General features: G+C 64.8%; 2 protein-coding genes across 4 annotated transcripts; one reads left to right on the forward strand and one right to left on the reverse strand.

Annotated features, from left to right (window-relative positions):
* Window positions 1-117: 117 nt before the first annotated feature.
* CDC45 (cell division cycle 45) lies at window positions 118-14,567 on the forward strand. Of its 3 annotated transcripts, XM_060400893.1 has the most exons (20): window positions 118-217; window positions 328-387; window positions 1,566-1,658; window positions 3,011-3,148; window positions 3,899-4,045; window positions 4,741-4,796; window positions 5,232-5,280; window positions 6,045-6,106; window positions 6,512-6,562; window positions 6,885-7,004; window positions 7,304-7,435; window positions 7,556-7,654; window positions 8,181-8,339; window positions 10,970-11,108; window positions 11,179-11,262; window positions 11,577-11,695; window positions 12,004-12,080; window positions 13,024-13,225; window positions 13,402-13,467; window positions 14,403-14,567. In XM_060400893.1, the coding sequence occupies exons 1-19, from the start codon at window positions 167-169 to the stop codon at window positions 13,418-13,420; spliced, it is 1,857 nt and encodes a 618-aa protein (XP_060256876.1). In that variant the 5' UTR covers window positions 118-166; the 3' UTR covers window positions 13,421-13,467; window positions 14,403-14,567. The 3 variants fall into 3 exon arrangements, 2 of the variants coding, with proteins under 2 accessions (XP_060256876.1, XP_027812720.1); XM_027956919.3 differs by lacking the exon at window positions 13,024-13,225; XR_003585605.3 differs by lacking the exons at window positions 13,024-13,225; window positions 14,403-14,567 and having other exon boundaries at window positions 11,577-11,654.
* A 2,113-nt stretch (window positions 14,568-16,680) lies between these two features.
* Window positions 16,681-17,941, reverse strand: CLDN5 (claudin 5). The gene has a single exon (XM_027980282.2). The coding sequence runs from the start codon at window positions 17,835-17,837 to the stop codon at window positions 17,181-17,183; it is 657 nt and encodes a 218-aa protein (XP_027836083.2). The 5' UTR covers window positions 17,838-17,941; the 3' UTR covers window positions 16,681-17,180.
* Between the last annotated feature and the right edge of the window lie 1,473 nt (window positions 17,942-19,414).

The following is a 19,414-nucleotide window of genomic DNA, read 5'->3' on the forward strand; positions in this document are numbered from 1 at the left end:
CAACTGTCGATCAGAAAAGCGGGGCCAATCAGAAGGGCGGAGAGGCGGGGACCTGAGTCGCGATTGGCTGGCCCCCGGGGCGATCGGGAGAGCCCGGACTTGGCGGGAGTCTTGACCGCAGTCAGGCTCGCAGAGTCCCGTCCGGGGGTGTCCAGGCGCCGCGGTCATGTTCGTGTCCGACTTCCGCAAGGAGTTCTACGAGGTGGTCCAGAGCCAGGTGAGCCCTTCCTGGGCTCTGAGACGGGGAAGGGACGAGGGCGCGCGGCCGTGGGGGCGGGAGGGGCCGGGGTTCTCGGGGCCGCTCTCAGCCAGCTCTCCTCCCGACAGAGGGTCCTTCTCTTCGTGGCCTCGGACGTGGACGCTCTGTGCGCTTGCAAGATCCTTCAGGTGAGGCCTGCTGGCTGGGCCGGCGAGGGCCGCGGGGGTCGCGGCAGGCGCGAGGGGTGGAGCGGGGCGGGAGCTCGGCCTGGGGCGGGGACTCCCGCCAGGTTGCGCCCTGGGGGGGACTGCCTTAGGTGGGTTAGAGGAGAAGCCGGCAGAAGGCACAGCTGGGCACGGAACGGCGGCGTTGGAGAGACCGGCAGGCGTGGGGCGCCTTCTCGCCGTTGGGGTTCGAGGTAGGAGAATCTGACAGTGAGGGCACTGGAGTGTCATCAGGGATTCTGGAGATACTGGCTCCTTAGCCTAATAGGAAAAAGCGTTGTTCGGTCATGTCCGGCTCTTTGTGACCCCATGGACTGCAGCGCACCAGGCTTCCCTGTCCTTTACCATCTTCCGGAGTTTACTCAAAGTCATGTTCATTGAGTCAGTGACGCCATCCAACCATCTGATCCTGTTATCCCCTTCTCCTGCCTTAGATCTTGCCGAGCATCAGGGTCTTTCCCAATGAGTCAGCTCTTCTCATCAGGTGGCCAAAGTACTGGCATTTCAGCATCAGTCCGTCCAGTGAATATTCAGGGTTGATTTCCTTTAGGATTGATTGGTTTGATCTCCTTGCTGTCCAAGGGACTCTCAAGAGCCTTCTCCAGCACCAGAGTGTGAGGCATCAATTCTTCAGTGCTGAGGAAAGATCTTCGGTTTTAAATACGGTTTGGGGTTCCCTGATGACTCAGCAGTAAAGAATCCACCTGCAATGCAGGAGATGGGGGTTTAATCTCTCGGTCAGGAATATTCCCTGGAGCAGGAAATGGCAACCCACTCCAGTATTCTTGCCTGGAGAACCCCATGGAGCCTGGCAGGCTACCGTCGCTGGGGTTTCAAAGAGTCAGGCCTAAATGACCGAGCGTGCGGCCACGCAAGCAAGGCTTACCTGAGCTTTGGTCAGGCCCTTGGGTCAGGAATTAACTCACTGAAAACCAAGAAATACCAAGTTTTTCAGCAGTGTTTTCCTTTGATGATGGTCAGCAAAGCTGAAGTACAGTTCAGTGAACTATCATGTTCCCGTTACCTCTTTGCTGACGTCAACATTTCACTGAACTTACGTTAGCATCTGTTGTCTCTCAGCCCATGTTATTTTTTTCTTTTTGTGTGCATTTCAACATGGATTGAAAATACTCTGTCTCCAGGCCCTGTTCCAGTGTGACCACGTGCAGTATACGCTGATTCCAGTTTCTGGGTGGCAAGAACTTGAAACTGCATTTCTAGAGCATAAAGAACAGGTATGAGAGATGCACTTGAGAATGTTGGGCTTTATCTCTCAATTGCAGCTTCTTAACACAGCACTGTTTCTGCGACGGGGCTTCCCAAGTGGTGCTGGTGGTAAAGAACGCAGTATTTCTACAGTGGCTTCTGTGTGTTTCTAGCTGTCAACTTTCTTAGGCCACACAGAAGAGAGAGTGAGCTCCGTGTGCGGGTGACTTACCCTCCAATCGCAGAGACAAAATTACAGCAAAAACGACAGCGAATATGGGCAGTCTCTGGCTTTGAGCTTGAGCTTAGACGCATTCCACCTTCAGGTGCTTGGAATTTGGGAGGCTGTTTCTGGTACGGCTTGGTTAGAATTGCTTTACATTAGACCGTTTTTTCACGTTTATTTTTCCGAGAAGTGTATCCCAGTTTGCAACTGGAAATTCAGAAACATACTTTCTTCCTTTGGAATTTGGGCAGTAGAGCCCAGGTAGCGTCTCAGCTCTGCATGGAGCTATGATGAGAGACAGGACATCTGAGACCCCAGCGCCCCCGGGGAGGGGCTGCTGCCTGGAAGAGGGTCCCAGAGTTTCTGGCTGCAACGAGGACTGTCTGGCAGAGACAGGTCCTCACCTGGTGCTCCTGTCTTCATGAGAGGGGCCTATGCCAGATCGTATTTACAGGGAAAGAGTTTTCTGTAGTGATAGGATGTGACGAACAGCTTTACCTAATATTTAGTGTTACTTGCTCCGCTGTGTCCAACTCTTTGCAGCCCCATGGACTGTAGCCCACCAGGCTCCTCTGTCCATGGGATTTCCCAGGCAAGAATACTGGGGCAGGTTGCCATTTCCCTCTCCAGGGGATCTTCCCGAGCCAGGGGCTGAACTGGGTCTCCTGCATCGTCAGGCAGACGCTTTGCCCTCTGAGCCACCGGGAAGCCCCACTTAACATTCAGGTGCTTGTTAAGCGCGAGCTGCCGCAGACTTGCTGGGTCTGCCCCGGTGCAGTGCTGCCCGCGCAGAGAGGAGTCTGCCGCCGGAGAGTGAGTGACAGGCTGGGCGGGGCCCCGCCGTGCATTTGGACTCTAGGTCTGTCCACGTCTTCTGAACCCCACGCCTGAGGCCAGAGGAGACTCGGCCTTTGCCTGCTCCTCGGAGGCAGGACAGTCATGGTGCCCGCGTTACAGTGTCATCCTGGAAACGAACTTGTGCGTGGGGTTGGTAAAGCACTCGGCACAGGCCGACTGTGGCCACATCTGGAGCCCCTTGCCAGCAGGGCCTTGCTGAGTCCCCGCAGGACGCCGGCCTGGTGCTGAAGGCAGACGGCCTGCCCCGCGCGCTTGCTCACTGCGCCCCTGCTCACTGCGCCCCTCTCCTTTGTCCAGTTCCGCTACTTCGTCCTCATAAACTGTGGCGCGAACGTGGATCTGCTGGACATCCTTCAACCCGATGAAGAGGCTGTGTTTTTCGTGTGTGACAGTCACAGGCCAGTCAATGTTGTGAATGTGTACAACGACACCCAGGTAGGCCTGACTCCCCGAGCTCGCCCATCTGTCGGTCGGTTCCTTTCATGCCACAGCGTCAGGCCTGGTGTTCCTGGCAAGGCATGTGTCCCCCTTGCCTACAGGGGCCGGAGCAGCCCAAGGACAGGCCCTGGTCTTGTCCATCTCTGATGAAAAACATGTCCCCTCCCTCGGAGGTGCTCAGAAGGCATGTGTGGGACTCACTTGACCCAGGAGGCACAGGGTCCGGAACCTACTCTGGGTGCACTCGGAGCTCAGGCCAGCAGGCTTTATTGACTCCTGGGACCTCAGGGGCACCACCCTGTAAATGGGGCAGGACGCTCCCTGGCTGCCCCGGTGGTGTGGGGTCCAGGACGGTCGTGTGGGGCCCAGCGAGCCTGGTGCGCCCTCTCACGGGAGCTCTCTGAGCCGCCCGTGGGCACGCACCCACAGTAGCCTCAGCCCTGAAACCCTCTCACGGAGGACCGCTTTCAGGGACAGCACTCTTGCTCGCTGCGAGGTCACAGGTCTCTGTGTCCTTGGTCGGAGGCTGAGGTGCAAGGTGTTCGTTTTGCTGGCTGAGTGTGGGCCTAAGAGGGAGTGTTTTATCCAGACCTGAGTGACTGCAGGCGTTCCGTCTGCAGGCTCCGTACTTCCTGGGTACTGAGTGGGGTGCAAATTCAGGAGATAAGATTCTGGGAGAGAAAACGGGTGATGGATAGTTTTCCATCAAGGAGGGGGAAGGTTGATGGCTTTGTGTTTTAATCATAGATCAAACTGCTCATTAAACAAGATGATGACCTTGAAATTCCCGCCTATGAAGACATCTTTCGGGATGAAGAGGAGGATGAAGAACATTCGGGAAATGAAAGCGATGAAGGGTCAGAGCCCTCTGAGAAGCGCACACGGCTGGAGGAGGTGGGTCTGGGCCTTTCACCCCAGTCTTAAGGAGCTGGTCACTCCTGAAGGTCAAGGGTCAGCCCAGAGCCTGCGGGCCCAGGCAGAGCTGGAAGGCAGCAGGTGTGGGCGCCGACTCTGGGCAGAGTGTCTGTTTGGACCGCCTGCCCATCTTTAAACTGGGCTGGCTCATTTGTTTTTCTGATTGAGCCGTTTGAGCCCTTCCGGCCAGCCTGGGAGCCCCACGGGCGTGAGGGCAGGGCACAGGACGCCGCTCGGCGCTGTGAGGAAGGCCAGAGAGGTCTTTGTTAGTTTACTAACGAAACCTGGGGTTTTGCATAATAACCGTCACCAGGTGTACAGTTCCGTGAGATTTGGCAGAAGTATGAAGTCACGTGATAGGGAGACGTTGCGTCACGCTCCGGAAGGTCCCTCGTCAGGACCATCACTTGCCTTTATAAGCTGGTTCTGACATCACGGCAGAGCCACGCGCACGTGTCAGAAACGAGTTGAAAGCACGTGTGTGCTTTGCCCGTGTCCCCGACGGTGACCTGTCACAGCCACTGAAATAGTCGGGACATGGGACGCCGCCGTCACCACAGAGACCCTGCTGGTGCCCCCGCCCGCCCGCTGGCCTGCCGTCGGCTCAGAACCCTCCCAGGCGGGGCTGGGCTCCTGGCTCTTTCTCAGCCCTCTGTGCTCTTTGTCGTGGTCAGGAGATCGCAGAGCGAACCCTGAAGAGGAGACAGCGGAGAGAGTGGGAGGCCCGGAGGTGAGACTGCGTCCAGTGGCGGGAAGGCGGGTCAGCAGTGCCTGTCTCTGCTCCACGTTAGGGTCACGGGCTTTCTTGAGCGCGTCTGGGCCAGTGCCTGCAGGATGGCGTGTGGGCCCCTCTGTTTCGCTTCTGGTCCCCAAGGGCCAGGCCGGCCCCCAGGTCTCCCAAACACGCTGTCCACTGGGGGTGATGCCCTGGCCCTTTACTGTCGTGATTTCTGAGTATAGATACTTCAGTTTACAAACTCACAAATCGGATAGAGGGCAGTTGTGTGAAGCATCTCGCAGGCGTGTAAAAGAGACTCAAGTTGCCCAGACTCCTCTTTCCCCTGCAAATCGTGTTTCTTGGGTGCCATCGGATTTTAGCGTCTTCCCCAATGTTTTCTTCCTGTTCTGCTTCCTGGTGAAGACTCGGCCTCTTGTGTCCTTACAGGAGAGACATCCTCTTTGACTACGAGCAGTACGAGTATCACGGGACGTCGGTGGGTACAGGCGGGCGTGCGCGCGGTCCCGGCCGCACTCTGGGGGCCACTGTCCTAGAACGGGCAGGACGGCGCGCGGCTTTGAGGCCTCTCCCCGCCTCTGTGTGGCCCGGGAGGGGTGAGCCTGGGCCTCTCCTGGGTGAAACATCTCTCAGGCCAGGGCTGCCCAGGGGAATGACAGCTGTTGTTTCTGCTCATCGTGAGAAACACTGAACAGGCCTGTTGGTCTGTGCAGGGGGCTGGGACTCTGGGCTCGCACAGGCCCGTCAGCATCTGTGTGTCCTGGGACGAATTTCGTACGAAAGACACATCGTGTCAGCTAGAGGTCGCTGAGCACAGCTCGGGACCTTGAGGAACCCCAGAAAATCGGTTTCCAGTGAAGCATGCTGCGTCTAGTCTTAGGGTCTGGTCCTGGGGCCCTGACTCTCAGCCCGTATTTCCAGAGCCCTTGTGTGGCTGGGGCCCCGCTGGCCTCTACAGGACAGCCCTTCTGTTCCAGCAAGCGGAGGGTGCTGAGGCGCAGGCGGGCAGGCAGTCTGGGTGGGAACGGACGCCCAGCCCCTCAGATGCTTGACGCTCCCATGGAGGCCAGTCTCTTCAGAGCTGCTGAAGGAGACCTGGAGTCTCAGGGCAGACAGGGTTTAGGGCTCCCAATCGGACCCTTCTCCCCCACCCCAACTCCGCGTGGGACATCAGGGCCCCGGCAGCGTGGGCTGGGCCCTGCCCTGAGCAGGACCACCGCCTCAGGCCCGTCTCTCTTGTAGGCTGCTATGGTGATGTTCGACCTGGCGTGGCTGATGTCCAAGGACCTGAGCGACATGCTGTGGTGCGTGAGCCCCTCTGAGCAGCCGGGCCCCCCGTGGCCGGGTCGGGCCCCCCCGCCAGTGCGGGCTGCGGCCCCGCCGTGCCCTGTGCAGGGGCCTGGTGGGGGGGACAGCGGAGCGTCATGGGCACAGAGGGTCCTGGGGTGGGGCCTGGGCCGTCAGCCCTTCCCAGCTGACCGCCCGGCCTTGCTGCCCAGCAAACTTGAATGTGAGGTTTGAGCAAGCCCACGTGCCGCCTGGCACCTTTGCAGCCCTGGCGGGCGGTGAGCTCCAGGGCAGGGGTGCCCGCGGGGTGCCTCCGGGTCTGCTGGGGGCCTGGTGCAGTAGAGTGTCTGGGTCAGACCCCGCTGGCCAGAGGTGCCCGCGAGCGCCGCCCGCCCGTTCACAGCTGCGTCCTCTCCCTCCAGGTGGGCCATCGTTGGACTCACGGGCCAGTGGGTGCAAGACAAAATCACCCAGTAAGGGCGCGTCCCCAGGCTGCCTGAGGTCGGCCGCAGCGGGCTTGCCGGAGGGGCTGGGGGGCCGCGTCCCTGCAGGGCCCTGTGAGGAGGGCCTGCCGTGGGCCTGGGGCCAGTCCTGTGTGGCCTTGTGTGGACTCTCAGCAGCGGGAGCGGTGGGGGGGGTTTGCCCGAGCCCAGTGGGCGGGGCGGCGAGCCCAGTGGGCGGGGCGGCGAGCCCAGTGGGCGGGGCGGCGAGCCCAGTGGGCGGGGCGGCGAGCCCAGTGGGCGGGGCGGCGAGCCCAGTGGGCGGGGCGGCGAGCCCAGGCGTGCTGTTCTCCAGGGTGAAGTACGTGACTGACGTGGGCGCGCTGCAGCGGCACGTGTCCCGGCACAGCCACCGGCACGAGGACGAGGCGCACGCGCTCTCCGTGGACTGCGCGCGCATCTCCTTTGAGTACGAGTATCCTCGCCGCCCCGCCCGCGTCCCCAGGACCAGAGGCTCGGGAGGGCCCCCGGGCGCAGGCTCCGCTGTGTTCGGGAGCGCCCTGTGCCCTGGGCCGGCCGGAGCTGGAGATTCCGGGTGGGGTGTGGCCAGAGGGTCCCCTGGGTCTCTCTGCGTCACACCTCCCAGGCTCTCTGTCCGGGTTGAGTGCCGCTGAGATAGGGGAGCGCCAGGGCCCCGGGGTGGCTGGTGGTGCCGGTGGCGGGCCGGGCGGGGGCGGGTCACTGCGCAGCCGCAGCTCCTTGACGCGGGCCCAGCCTCCGCCTGGCGCTCTACCAGCATTGGTCGCTCCACGACAGCCTGTGCAACACGTGCTACACGGCGGCCAGGTTCAAGCTCTGGTCCCTGCACGGGCAGAAGCGGCTGCAGGAGTTCCTCGCAGATGTGGGGTGAGCGTCTCCGAGGCCCCGCCCTGTGGCCCCCCACCCACCCCGCAGAGTCACGGATCTGGTCCTTCTGGAGTGGCGGCCAGGGTTTGCGCCTCCTGTGACCAAGCGCCTCCTCCCCAGTCTCCCTCTCAAACAGGTGAAGCAGAAGTTTCAATCCATGGACGTTTCCTTGAAGGAAAATTTGCGGGAGATGATTGAAGAGTCTGCAAATAAGTTTGGGTAAACTCAAGTTTCTGTGGATTAAACTTTGTCAGGGTTTCGGTTTTAGCCATGTTCTGAGAATAATGCAGACAATGAGAATACACAAACATTGGGATCTTCTCTTTGGGTTAAAAATAGGACCTCTTAAAGTACCTGAAAAGTCTAGAATTGGGGCCGAGATGCAGGAGTTTGCAGTCAACTGGGCCTGTCTCTGGACCCTGGGATCCCACTGGGGCCAGGCTCAGCCGAGGTGTGCCCCGCGGATCTGCTGGGGGGCGCGGGCCTGGCTGCTCCTGGCGTCCTGGGACGCCCCGCCCCCTGCACACACACAGCCAGCTCCTGCCGCTCCCCAAGAGCTGACGGCCTGGTGCCGGGCGCTCAGCATCCCTGCTGCGGGCCTCCTGCCCTGTCTGTTCTCTGGCCAGAAGGGCCATGCCGTGAGAATCCTTGGGGGGGGGGGGGGCGGTGCCGGCCCTCGAGCTGGCGCAGCGCAGGCCGCCGCGGGCACATGCAGACGGCCGCTGCATCGCTTGCCCCGCTGCAGCATGAAGGACGTGCGTGTCCAGACTTTCAGCGTCTGCTTTGGCTTCAAGCACAAGTTCCTGGCCAGCGACGTGGTCTTCGCCACGATGTCGCTGATGGAGAGCCCCGAGCACGGCTCCGGGACGGACAGCTTCACGCAGGCCCTGGACAGCCTCTCCAGGTAGTGGACGCGGCGCGGCCCAGCCCGCACCGGCCACTCCCGCCCCCGCCCTGCCCTGCCTGGAGGCCCCCAGACGCGGGCGGGGCCGGGGCGCGGGCGGGGCCGGGGCGCGGGAGACTCGCGGCCGCTTTAGGGGGCATGCTTCCCTTCCGACTGACCCTTAGACTCCTCTGCCTCGCCTCCCGTGCCTCTTCGGGCGCCTCTCTCTCTTTTAGTCTGGTCTTTTCTGAAGTGTTTTCCTTCCGTTTCTGACCTTTCCCTGTCCCACTTCCTGAGACACGCCGTCTTTAACTGTCTTCTGACTTGTTTCGAAATAGGACGTTACGGTTCTGGGCCTGCTTTCCAGAGAGCGAGGCCATCCTCCTTGCCCTTGTTCTGTCGGTGACTGTGACCAGACGGGGCCGTTCTGCGTGTGTTGGGCGTTCAGCCTTCCTGACTGTTCCGGGGGGCCTGCCCTGGCCCCTGGCCTTTGCCACGAACCCCACGTGGCCCCCGGGGCCTCTGCCCGCGGCTGCCTGGCTCTCCCGTCGGCCTCTGCGCCCCTGCCGGCCCCGCTCTGGTGCTGGCAGTGCAGCTGCTGGCCAGCTGGGGGCCTCCTCCCCCTGCGCTCCGCTCACGGGCGGGACTGTCGCTCCCCTGCGTTCTGAGTGTGAGTCTGAGAACCAAAGGTCAGTGGTTCTATAACATCGCTGTTCCGTCTTTATCTGGGAGTATGGGAAAGTCCGAACACTGTACCGTCGGCCGTCCCCACCCGTCTTAGAGCCGGTGGGCCAGCCTCGGCCATTGTCCGGGGACTTCCTGCCGTAGCAGAGCGCGCAGCCCCGTCTGTGTGCCTTCCCCCGTCCAGACAGTGTTGCCTCTATTGTTAGCTGCTTCTCAGCTTTAGTGTTCTCATGTCTGGGTCTCCTCCCCGGTCGGTGAGGAAAGGTTGTTGGCATCCCTCGTTTTCCCCTCCCCCGCACTTCTCCAGATGTGAAAACGCTCCGGTGTGTTCACGGTTGGTAACGCTGAATCGCGGGCAGAGGACCGAAGGTGAGCTGTCTCACCTGTGGCTGTGGGTTGATTCTAAGGGATGAAGCTCAGTGAACGGCGGTTCGTGGTTGGGCTGATGAAATATCCCAGAGTCACTAACGCAGGGTGTGTGTGTGTGTGAGTCACTCGGCTGTATCTGCTTCTTTGTGGCCCCATGGACTGTATCTGGCCAGGCTCCTCTGTCCATGGGGTTCTCCAGGTTAGAAGACTGGAGTAGGTTGCCATTGCCTCCTCCAGGGGACCTTCCTGACGCAGGGATTGAGCCCGCGTCTCCTGCTTTGCGGGAGGACCCTTTATCGTCTGAGCCACCTGGGCAGTGACCACATTCCTTCCGGCCGTGCAGCTCTTTGTTTTCCCTGGAGCCTCCTTTACGGCATCCGGTTTCCCAGCTCTCATCCCTGAGCGCCTTCTGTCCAGGAGAGCCTGGGGCTGTGACCTCGGCTCCAGGCCATTAGGCCTGCCGTCCACCACCCAGACGGTGCCCGAGGGCCCCTCGGCTGTCTGCGGGCCCCTCGGCCGTCTGCGCTCCGTCGTCTTGCAGGAGTGTGATTCTCAGGCGGGTCTTGATGCAGGGGCTGCTGAGGGAAAGGCTCTGTGCCCTAGCGTGTCTGACAGCGTCCTCCACCCTCATCCGGGTGCGGGTCTGGCTTGTGCGGAATTCGGGGTCCTCCCCGCCCCCCCGCCCCCTGTGGTGCTGAGTGGCGGTCCAAGCCGCTTTGGTTCTTGTTTCTCTAAGTGCGCCCCAGACCCCGCCAGCAGTCCTCGGGGCCTTTTCCGGTTCTCAGTGAGCAGGAGGTCTGTGGTGGGTGGGGTGGGTGCCGTTTCATCGCTAGGCTGAGCTTTTGGGTGAGTCTTCACTGTCCTCCCCCGGCCCCCGCCCCAGCACGCCTGTTTCTAGGTCCTCCTGGGCCCCTGGAAGGATGCTCAGCCTCTCAGTCTCGGGGTTGCCTGCTGCCTCCCGCTGTCTGTCTCGTCTGTGTGAGGGCTCTTCTGGACTTTACCCTGTAGCCTTCAGGGCCTCGTCATCGTCCCTTCCACAGGCACGCCTCAGCCTCTGATTGCTCCCTGTCCGTAGCGCCCTGTTCTTGGCCCGTGACCGTATCGCCCAGGTCTCTCTGAACCAGTGGCCCTCATTTCGACCGCGCCTCTGGCTCCAGGCCATCCCAGCCTGCTCGAGGGCCGTTGTTTCGGGCCGCGGGTCTTTCTCGAATGTCTGGTGCTCCTCAGTCCCAGTTCCGGGCGCTGGGCAGTGCTGCGGGTGCCCAGCAAGCGCTGGGTCTCCGGGGACGGTCTGCGGGTGGAAGGCATGGCCTCGTCTTGGCAGGTGGGGAGCCAGTGTGGCATTTCGGGGTCCTCGCCTGCTGGGTGTGGAGGTTCGCTTGAAGGCCTCACTGCTCCACAGTGGGGAAGGCCCCTGGCGCCCCCACCTCCCCGTCAGAGCCCTGCAGGGCACCTCTGCTGGCTTCCAGTCTCCTGTCCTCCGACACCAGCCCCTCCCCGCGACGTCCATCCCCGTGGATGAAGACCGTCGCTCCTTCTCACGTGGGAGCCGGGTGCCCCCACTAGCCTGTGGCGCCACCGCGCGTCTGCCGTTGCAGGGGTAATCTGGACAAGCTGTACCTCGGCCTGGAGCTCGCCAAGCGGCAGCTGCGCGCCACGCAGCAGACCATCGCCAGCTGCCTCTGCACCAACCTTGTCGTCTCCCAGGGGCCCTTCCTCTACTGCGCCCTCATGGAGGTCAGCTCCCCTGCGCGCACACCCCCACCAGGCGCTCTGAACGCCCCTGACTGCCGCCCTGCACCCACAGGGCACCCCGGACGTAGCGCTGTTCTCCAAGCCTGCCTCCTTGAGCCTGCTCAGCAGACACCTGCTCAAATCCTTCGTGTGCTCGGTGAGGGTGGGGGCCTCTGGGGCTGGGGTCCTGTTCAGCGGAGGCGGGTGGGGAGACATGGGCCTGGGAGGGCCTCCTGCAGGAGGTGACAGCCGCGTCGGGACCTGGAACAGGTTGAGGGGAGCAGCCAGGGGCCTGGGAGGGCCTCCTGCAGGAGGTGACAGCCGCGTCAGGATCTGGAGCAATTGCAGGGAGCAGCCGGGGGCCCCGGAGGCTGGGGCGGTGGCCTGGGACTCAGGCGTCTCGGGGCTCCTGGGCGCTGGGGCCGCTCACCCGGGCACAGGCCGTGAACGAGGTACGCTTCCCCCTGGCAGACAAAGAACCGGCGCTGCAAGCTGCTGCCCTTGGTGATGGCCGCCCCCCTGAGCGCGGAGCAGGCCACCGTGACTATGGTGGGCATCCCCCCAGAGACCGACAGCTCGGACCGGAAGAAGTGGGTCCAGGGGCCGGGCCTGGGGGGTTCCAGCCTCAGTGCCAGGCCGGGGACGGCCTTTTCCACCTCGAGGAGGGTGGGCCTGCCCCCCAGCACCCTGCGCCCCCTCCCCTCCCCTGGTCCATCCCACCCTGCCCTGCGTGCCTGGGACCCCACCCCACACAGCTCCGCGGGGCATGGGGGTTGCTGAGGGCACGCCCACCCGAGGGCTGAGCAGGGCTGGGCTTGGGGCCAGTGGGGGGCAGTGGCCATCCAGAGTGGCCTGAGGCCCTGGGTGGGGGCCGGCGAGCACGCCTCTGTGTCCCCAGCTTTTTCGGCCGGGCGTTTGAGAAGGCAGCGGAGAGCACCAACTCCCGGGCACTGCATAACCACTTCGATCTCTCGGGTGAGCGTCCCTGCATGGCACCCGTGAGGCGCCCGGGGCCCCTGCCAGCAGCCCTGCTACCTCGGGCCTGCGCCCCGGCCCAGCTTCACGGTCCAGCCTGAGGCCACTTCCCCCAGACCCTCGAGGCTGCCCAGCGGAGGCTGCGGGGGTCAACCCTTGGGGGTCGCCCGCGCGCACACCACCTTCAGCCTCCAGGCGCCCAGGGCGGGGCAGGGTCACGTTCGGCCCTGTCTGCTGTCCGTCTCTGTCTGCTGTCCGTCTCTCCGACATGAGGGGCTGCGCCGCGGGGTGGTGGGCCCAAGCCGCTGTGGCAGAGCAGCGCGGCGGGTGGGGGGGCGTGAGATCGCGGAGACGGACTCCGCACCGTGCGGGGGGCCGGCTGGTCAGGGTGTCGCAGGGCTGCGCCCCGAGGCCCCTCTGCTGGGTGTGTAGATGCCGGCGTTCCCCCCGGTCTATGCTCTTCTTTCCCACAAGGGTTCTCGTCAGACCAGCTCAGGTTCCTCCATAGTGACTCCCAGTAACCTGGTCGTCTCTTTAAAAGCCCACTTCCACGGACTCCCTTGCTGCTTCAGTGGCTGAGAATCGGCCTTGCGACGTGGGGAGCACGATTTGAACCCCTGGTTGGGGAGCTAGGTGCCCAGGTGCTGCGGAGCTGCCGGGCGTGTGCTTTGGAGCCCATGGGCCACAACCAGGGGTCCCTCACGAGACAGGCCTGGCAGCCAAGCCAGGCGGCGCAGCGGGCAGGACCCCGCCTGCAGGGACAGGAGATGCGAAAGACGAGGGCTCCATCAGGGATCGAGAATTGCCCTGGAGGAGGGCATAGCGACCCTCTCCAGTGTTCCTGCCTGGAGAATCCCACAGACAGAGGAGCCTGGCGGGCTACGGGCCATGGGGTCACAGAGTCAGCTGCGGCTGAGGCCCAAGACCTGCTTTCCCCCCACAGCCTCCGGGCTCTGGAGCCGGCGTCTTCCCGCCAGGCCATTCTCGTTGCAGCCTCGTGGAGGCGGTCCCCCCAGCGGCAGCCCCCTCCTCCCATTTCAGACCTGGGACTGGACAGTCGGTGCTGGCTGGCTGGCAGGACGCCCCGGCTTCCCCAGGCTGGGGCCTCCGGGGCCGAGCTGCTTGGCTCACCCGCTCCCAGGCGGGTGGGTGGCTGGGCCAGCCTGCCCCTTCTGAGGGCTCAGCAGGCCACGTGGGGCAGAGTGTCCAGGGAGCCAGGCGCGCGTGGAATGTGGGGGGGTTGCCGCCGGGCCGTGGGAGTCAGCGGCGCCCCTGGCCGCCCCGGCCCTGTTCCAGCGGTGTTTTCCTTTCATTAACGCAGTGATCGAGCTGAAGGCTGAGGACCGCAGCAAGTTCCTGGACGCACTCGTGACCCTGCTCTCCTAGGGTGAGTCGGGCAGGCTCTTCTGGAGCTTTGCCACAGAGCCCAGCCTCTCACGCTCGAGGCCGGGCGGGGCCCTGTGGAGACGGGCACAGTGCCTTGCCCGGGCCCGCCTGCCCAAGCTAGCAGGGCCGAGCTGAGGGGCTGAGCTCATTAGGCTCCTGGGGTCCCTTCGGGGGAGCCGGCGTCTGCCCTGCTCCGGCCACCGGGTTGGTCAGGCCCTGGGCTGGGACCCGCAGGGCATCTGTCACCTGGGGCCCTTGGGAGATGGGCGGGGTCCTGCTCTGTCCAGTGAGCCCTTCAGCCCAGGCCCCATCCTGGCTTTGATGTGGCTATGGGGGTCCCTCCTGCCGGCCGGAAGTCTCCAGCCCCTGGTTCTCTGCTGACCTCGGCATGGGAGCTCCAGTGGCTCCGCTGAGAATAGTCGGGGGCCTCCGGGACCCCAGCCCCTCTCGGGGGAGCACGGGACTTGGGGTCAGATTTGGGTCTCCTGTGCAGTCTGGGGGACCCTCACCAGGCTGCCCCCGTGTCCTCATCTGAGACAGGGTTAACACCCCTTGGGCCTGGAGGGCGGGGCCTCAGCAAGGGCCCGTGGGGGCTTGCGTCAAAGGTTCCAAGCGGGGGTCTCTGCAGCGGGGTGGGCACTGGGGACAGACCCCTCCCTACAGCCGGCCCAGTGATGACATCATGTCCTGTGTGAGCCGCACGGAGCCTGGGTGGGCCAGCCTGGGAGAGCGGGGGGCAGCCCTGGGCGGGGTCCGCAGGGGAGGAGGTGCTGGGCCAGGTGGCCTCTGATCTCAGGCAGGCGGGCGGCAGGGACCCCGGGCCGTGAGTGCCGGGCCGCTCGGAAGCAGCCAGTCGGCCGGAGGGCCTGGTCGCCGTCTGATCTGGGGAAGTGTTAGAGCTGTTTACGTTTACCTTTCCTTTTCTGTCTTTTCCAGAGTTTGATCTCTTCAGAAGGAACCTCCTCCTGCTTATTCATGGATTTTATTTAGCTTGTAACTTATGGACATGGTTTTAGACGCAGGGACAGTGGTTTTTAACGGAATAAAATGGCGCCTTGATCTTGGGTCTGGTCACAGGGCCAGCACCTGGTTGTTCCCTGAGCCTTCTGTGTCCAGAGGCACCTTGGGCCTGCGTCCCGGGCACCCTGCCGCCCAGCGGGAAGTCCACATGGGGGTGACCTCGGGGCTCCCTGGACAGCCGTGGGTGGAGCCCCAGCCCCCAGCGCCCCCGCTGACCGCCATGGTACCAACAGGACCACCTGCTCCAGCCTCCGGCCGCTTCCTCTGTCCACTGGCCTCAGACCCACGCTCTTGACCTCGCACCCATCCAGGCCCACCCTCCACTCACCCCAGCGCCTGTCTGCCCAGGCACCCCGGGCGGGGACTGAGCGCGACGCCCAGTTCAGGAAGGGGGGCCGAGGGCTCTCGCGGTCAGCGTCAGCCGCGGCCCGTTACAGGAGCTCCAAGCTGGGCGGGCCTGCAGGTCTGGAGCCGTGGGCCGGGCTGTCCCGGAGCACCCTTGCAGGCTGAGGGTGGCCTGTTGGCTGGGAGACCGTCCTTCACACGCGTGGCTGACACTCGGCCTCTGCCTGGAGTTGAGTGCCCAGGGAGCAGGCAGGCTGGAGGAAGCACAGTGGCTTGGGCAGCCGTTGGGTTGGTGGGAGCAGCCCAGAAGTCAGGTCCAGAAGTTGAACCTGTGGAGGAGCCGGGTCTCCGGGGGGACTGTGGGAGGGGGTGGGCAGTGCAGTAGCTGCCCTGGGCCACGGCTCGAGTGGAGTCTGCCCCTGCCCGGGAGGGTCGGAAGTCTGCCCTGATTGGGGTGGGGGTGGCAGCCTGGCCCTGGGGCCCCCGCTCCCCACCCTGGCCGTGTGCAGGAACCAGGGCTGGGCAGCGACCGCTCAGGGTCCTGGCGGGGACCTGGGCCTGCAGTCAGCTCGGCAGCGTCCACATGCTGTGCCTGGCGCTGGTGGGGCCCCGTGGCCAGGGCAGACGGGCTGAGCCCAGGACCACACACGCCGCGTCCTGGGGGCTGCTCCTGGTCAGGCTCAGGTGGCAATGCTACCAAGGCTGCTAGGGGCCTCTGCCCAGGGGCCCGGCCCCTCTGTGCTCATCCTGCTAGGGGAAGCTCGCGCCCCCAGACGGTTCAGCCTCCCCGGAAGTCCTGGGACTCGGGGCCAAGTTCACAGCAGCTGCCCTGAGCCGCGTCCTCAAGTTCTGCCCCTCCCCGTGGGGCAGCCTGGCCAGGCCTGGGAGACTCCTTGCCTCGGGAGCCCAGGAGCCTCATGATCTCAGCACCCAGGCCTCCTGGACATGAACTGGGGCAGGTGCCGCGCCCTCCCCACTGGCGGGTCTGGAGCTCCTCCAGCGGCTAGGATCCCGGCCACTGTCCTGCCCTGGCCCTTGGCAGGTGGGAAGATGCGTTAATTCAGAGTGCTTAGAAGAGGGCTGGAAGCACTGAGTTCTTGGTGGCTCTCATAGGTCTGGCCCACTCTGCCCCTGTGGGGTGCCCAGCCAAGGCCTGATTAGGGCCAGCACCGGCTCCTAGGGGCCCCAGCCCCGGGAGGAAGGTCACCGGGCACCCCCAGCAGGGGCTGGCACGGACATGCTGGCGGCTGCCCGGCTGTGGGCCGGCTGCCAGGACACCAGGGTGGGCGCAGGCCTATGCAGGGAGCCAGGGTCGGGGGCTGGAGTTCAGTCTGGGCAGCCAGCCGCCAGAGCCTCCTCCCCGTGGCATCGTGGTTGTCGACCTGCAGCCCCCTCTCCAAAGCCTGTCTCCCCACTGCACGTTGGCAACAGGGACCTTGGTGGCGCTGTGCAGATGCCTGCCCGTGGGAGTGATCCCGGGATGGCTGAGCCCTGGGAAGGCAGGTGGGAAGCACCTGCCCGGTGGTGCCTGGCTCCCAGTCCCCTCGGCAGAGCCAGCAGCCCTGGCACTGCCTGCATCCCAGGAACACCCCCACCCCCACCCCACTCCACGCCGGCTGGGTCCACCTGCAGCGCCTGCTGGGGTCTGCCTCAGCCCCTGCACCCACGCCTCCCCAGGCTATTCCCACCCAGTGGGAAGGCAACCAGATGGCAGGGGACCTGAGAAGTGGCCGTGGGGTCTCCCAGTTCCCAAAGGGCCAGGCTTGCTTATTGGGAAGAGATCGGGTGGGTGGGCAGATGAAAGGGGGCTGCTGGGCACCGGAAGTGACACAGGAGAGGACACAGGTGGGAGGGTATCCAAACCATTTACTAAGACTCGCTCCCCTACAGGCTGCGGAGGTGGGCAGGGCCCTGGCCCCACACGCAGGGTCTGGGGTCTGTAAGCCTCGCCTGGCAAAGTCCGGGGGGTGAGACGGCGGTCCAGCCCATGGGTGTAGACGTCCCTCTGGCAGTCCAGGCTGGGGCCCCTGGGCTCACTCTGTCCCTCTGAAGTGTGGATCCCCTGGGGAGGGAGCGGGCATCTCCAGTCCAGCGCCCACACAGCTGAAGGAAGGCGCGCCCTGCCCACATGCTGGGGCCAGCACCCCGCGGGAAAGTCACTGTGCGAGTCCTCCCGGGCGCGCATCGCCGTTGCGGGGCAGGGCGCAGCCCAGGCTGGCCAGGCGGCGGGGGCGGGCGGGCCGCTGACCAGTCCAGTGTGGGCGCGGAGCCCCGAGTTCCGCGGAGCCGGCGCGCGGCACAGCCCAGCGGAGGCCGAGCCCCCGGCCGGTCCTCCCTCTCGCGGCCCCCTCAGACGTAGTTCTTCTTGTCGTAGTCGCCGGTGGCCGTCGGCCGCCGCGACGCCGAGTACTTCACCGGGAAGCTGAAATCGGGGCGGCCGGTGCAGACCCAGGCGCCGCAGCACACGAGGCCGCCGCCGCACATGAGCAGCGCCGAGGCGGCCCAGCCGATGTAGAGCGCGGCGCCCAGCTCGTACTTCTGAGACATGGGCACGGTCGGGTCGTAGAACTCGCGGACCACGATGTTGGCGAACCAGCAGAGCGGCACCAGCGCCAGAAGCCCGCAGAGCGCGTAGAGCGCGCCGCCAGTGAGGGCCACGCGCGCCTTGGCCGGGCCGGGGGCCACGCAGGTGGTGCACTGGGCGCCCGCCAGGGTCACGAAGAGCGCGACGAGCGCCAGCAGCACGGCGCCCACGGTGAGCGCGCGCGCCGCCTGCACCTCGGGGCTCAGCGCCAGCACCGAGTCGTACACTTTGCACTGCATGTGGCCGGTGCTCTGCACCACGCACGACATCCACAGCCCCTTCCAGGTGGTCTGCGCCGTCACGATGTTGTGGTCCAGGAAGGCCGTCACCTGCCACATGGGGAGCCCGCACGCCAGGATGAGGCCCACCCAGCCCACCAGGCACAGCACCAAGCCGAGAATCTCCAGCGCCGCCGACCCCATGGCTGGAGAAGAGACGCGCGCCCGACGGCCCGCGGCCTCGGGGCGCGAGCGGCTCACTCGCTCGGTCTCCAGGCCTCGCGGCCCCGCAGTGCAACCTCGGGTCTGCGGGCGCGTCTGGAGGGGCTTCCCTTTTGAAGGTTCGGGGGCGGACTCTGCCCCCCCCGGCCCTGCCCCCTGCCCCGGGCAGCCAATCCGCGCGCGGCCATCTGTCCGCAGCCAATCGCTGGCACCGCCGGCAGCCGGAGTAAGAGAAACAACTGCGCCCAGGGTGGCGGGGTAGCGGGCTGAGGGGGCGGGAGGAACCGCTCGGAGCCCGGCCGCGGCCCCAGACCCCGGCCCGCCGCTGTCCTGGTCTCAGCCGAGCGCATTCGGGGATGGCCGCGCACGCTCCGCGCCCCACCTCCCTGCGCGCCCCACCTCGCCCTTTCAGGAACTGCACGACCCCGAATCTGCACCGACTTCCCCCAACACATTCCGAAACCAGCCGGTCAGTCTCGATCTCCCGGGCCAGCTCCGGTTCCCCCGGCCCCGATCGGCCGGCGACCCCGCCATCACCACTGCGCCAGGACCTGGGTTGGGGGCTTCCTCGGCCCTGCTCCTGAGTTAGCCAAGCATGGCGCGACTTGATCCTCCAGGAAGCTCGCCCTGGAGTCCAAACCCAACCCAGGCCCCTTCTCCGCACCCCGACCGCGATGGCCCTCCAAGGGTCGACTCTGTCTCCCCCACAGGCCGAGAAGCCAGGAGGGCCTGCGTGGGTCAGGGTTCCAGCTTTGTCCAAGTTCCTGCCCAATGGTACCGGTCGCTGGAGCCTGAGGCTCCCACCCTAGACAACGGGACCTTCCCACGGCCCCGGAGACCCTCAACTCTGTCCCTGCCGCGAGGGCTTCCTCTTCAGAGGAGCCGCCCATCCCCTCCTCTAAGGCTTGGCTCAGGAGGGCCGGGGGGCTCCACAGTGACCCGCGCAGAGGTGGTCCTCCAGGAGCCGCCCTGGCTCAGGGCTCAGCTGCCCACCCTCCGCTCAGCCTCAGACCAGGCTCTGGGGAACAGCTGGGGCGGGGCTCTGCCCTTCCCCTCGCGCCAGCGGCCCTGGCACCCCGGCCCCTAGGCCCCCTCCGGAAGCCAACATGGCGCTTCCTGACCGGGAGGAAGAGCCCCCATCCTCGCTAGAGGCGGGAGGCGAGGGATTTCCGGGCATTCTTCTGCACAATGGCCCAGCCGGCTCTCCAAAGGCCCGCTGGGATGCACACTGGGCCCCCTGAGGCTCAGGTCGGACCTGGGTCCCTTTCTGGCAGCCCCCCTCCATCTGCCCCCCTGCCTGGAGCAAAGTCCACCCTGGAGTGGGGCTGCTCGCACCCAATTTGTTCCCCAGGCCTGGTCCTTGACTGTTGGCTCCTCTTCCTCAGTTGACTGAGGACACCTGTGGTCCCGCACGGGGAGGTGCCGGAGGCAAGTCTGCTGGGCCCTGTGGGACTGCGGGGACAAGGTTACCCCTTCCTTCACCCCAGCCCCCTCCCCCTGCAGGGATGGAGCCCCAAGGACCACTGCCTCCCAGACACCTCATTCCCTTCTTCCCTCCT

Source organism: Ovis aries, chromosome 17 (assembly GCF_016772045.2).
Source record: "Ovis aries strain OAR_USU_Benz2616 breed Rambouillet chromosome 17, ARS-UI_Ramb_v3.0, whole genome shotgun sequence".
Classification (NCBI taxonomy): domain Eukaryota; kingdom Metazoa; phylum Chordata; class Mammalia; order Artiodactyla; family Bovidae; genus Ovis; species Ovis aries.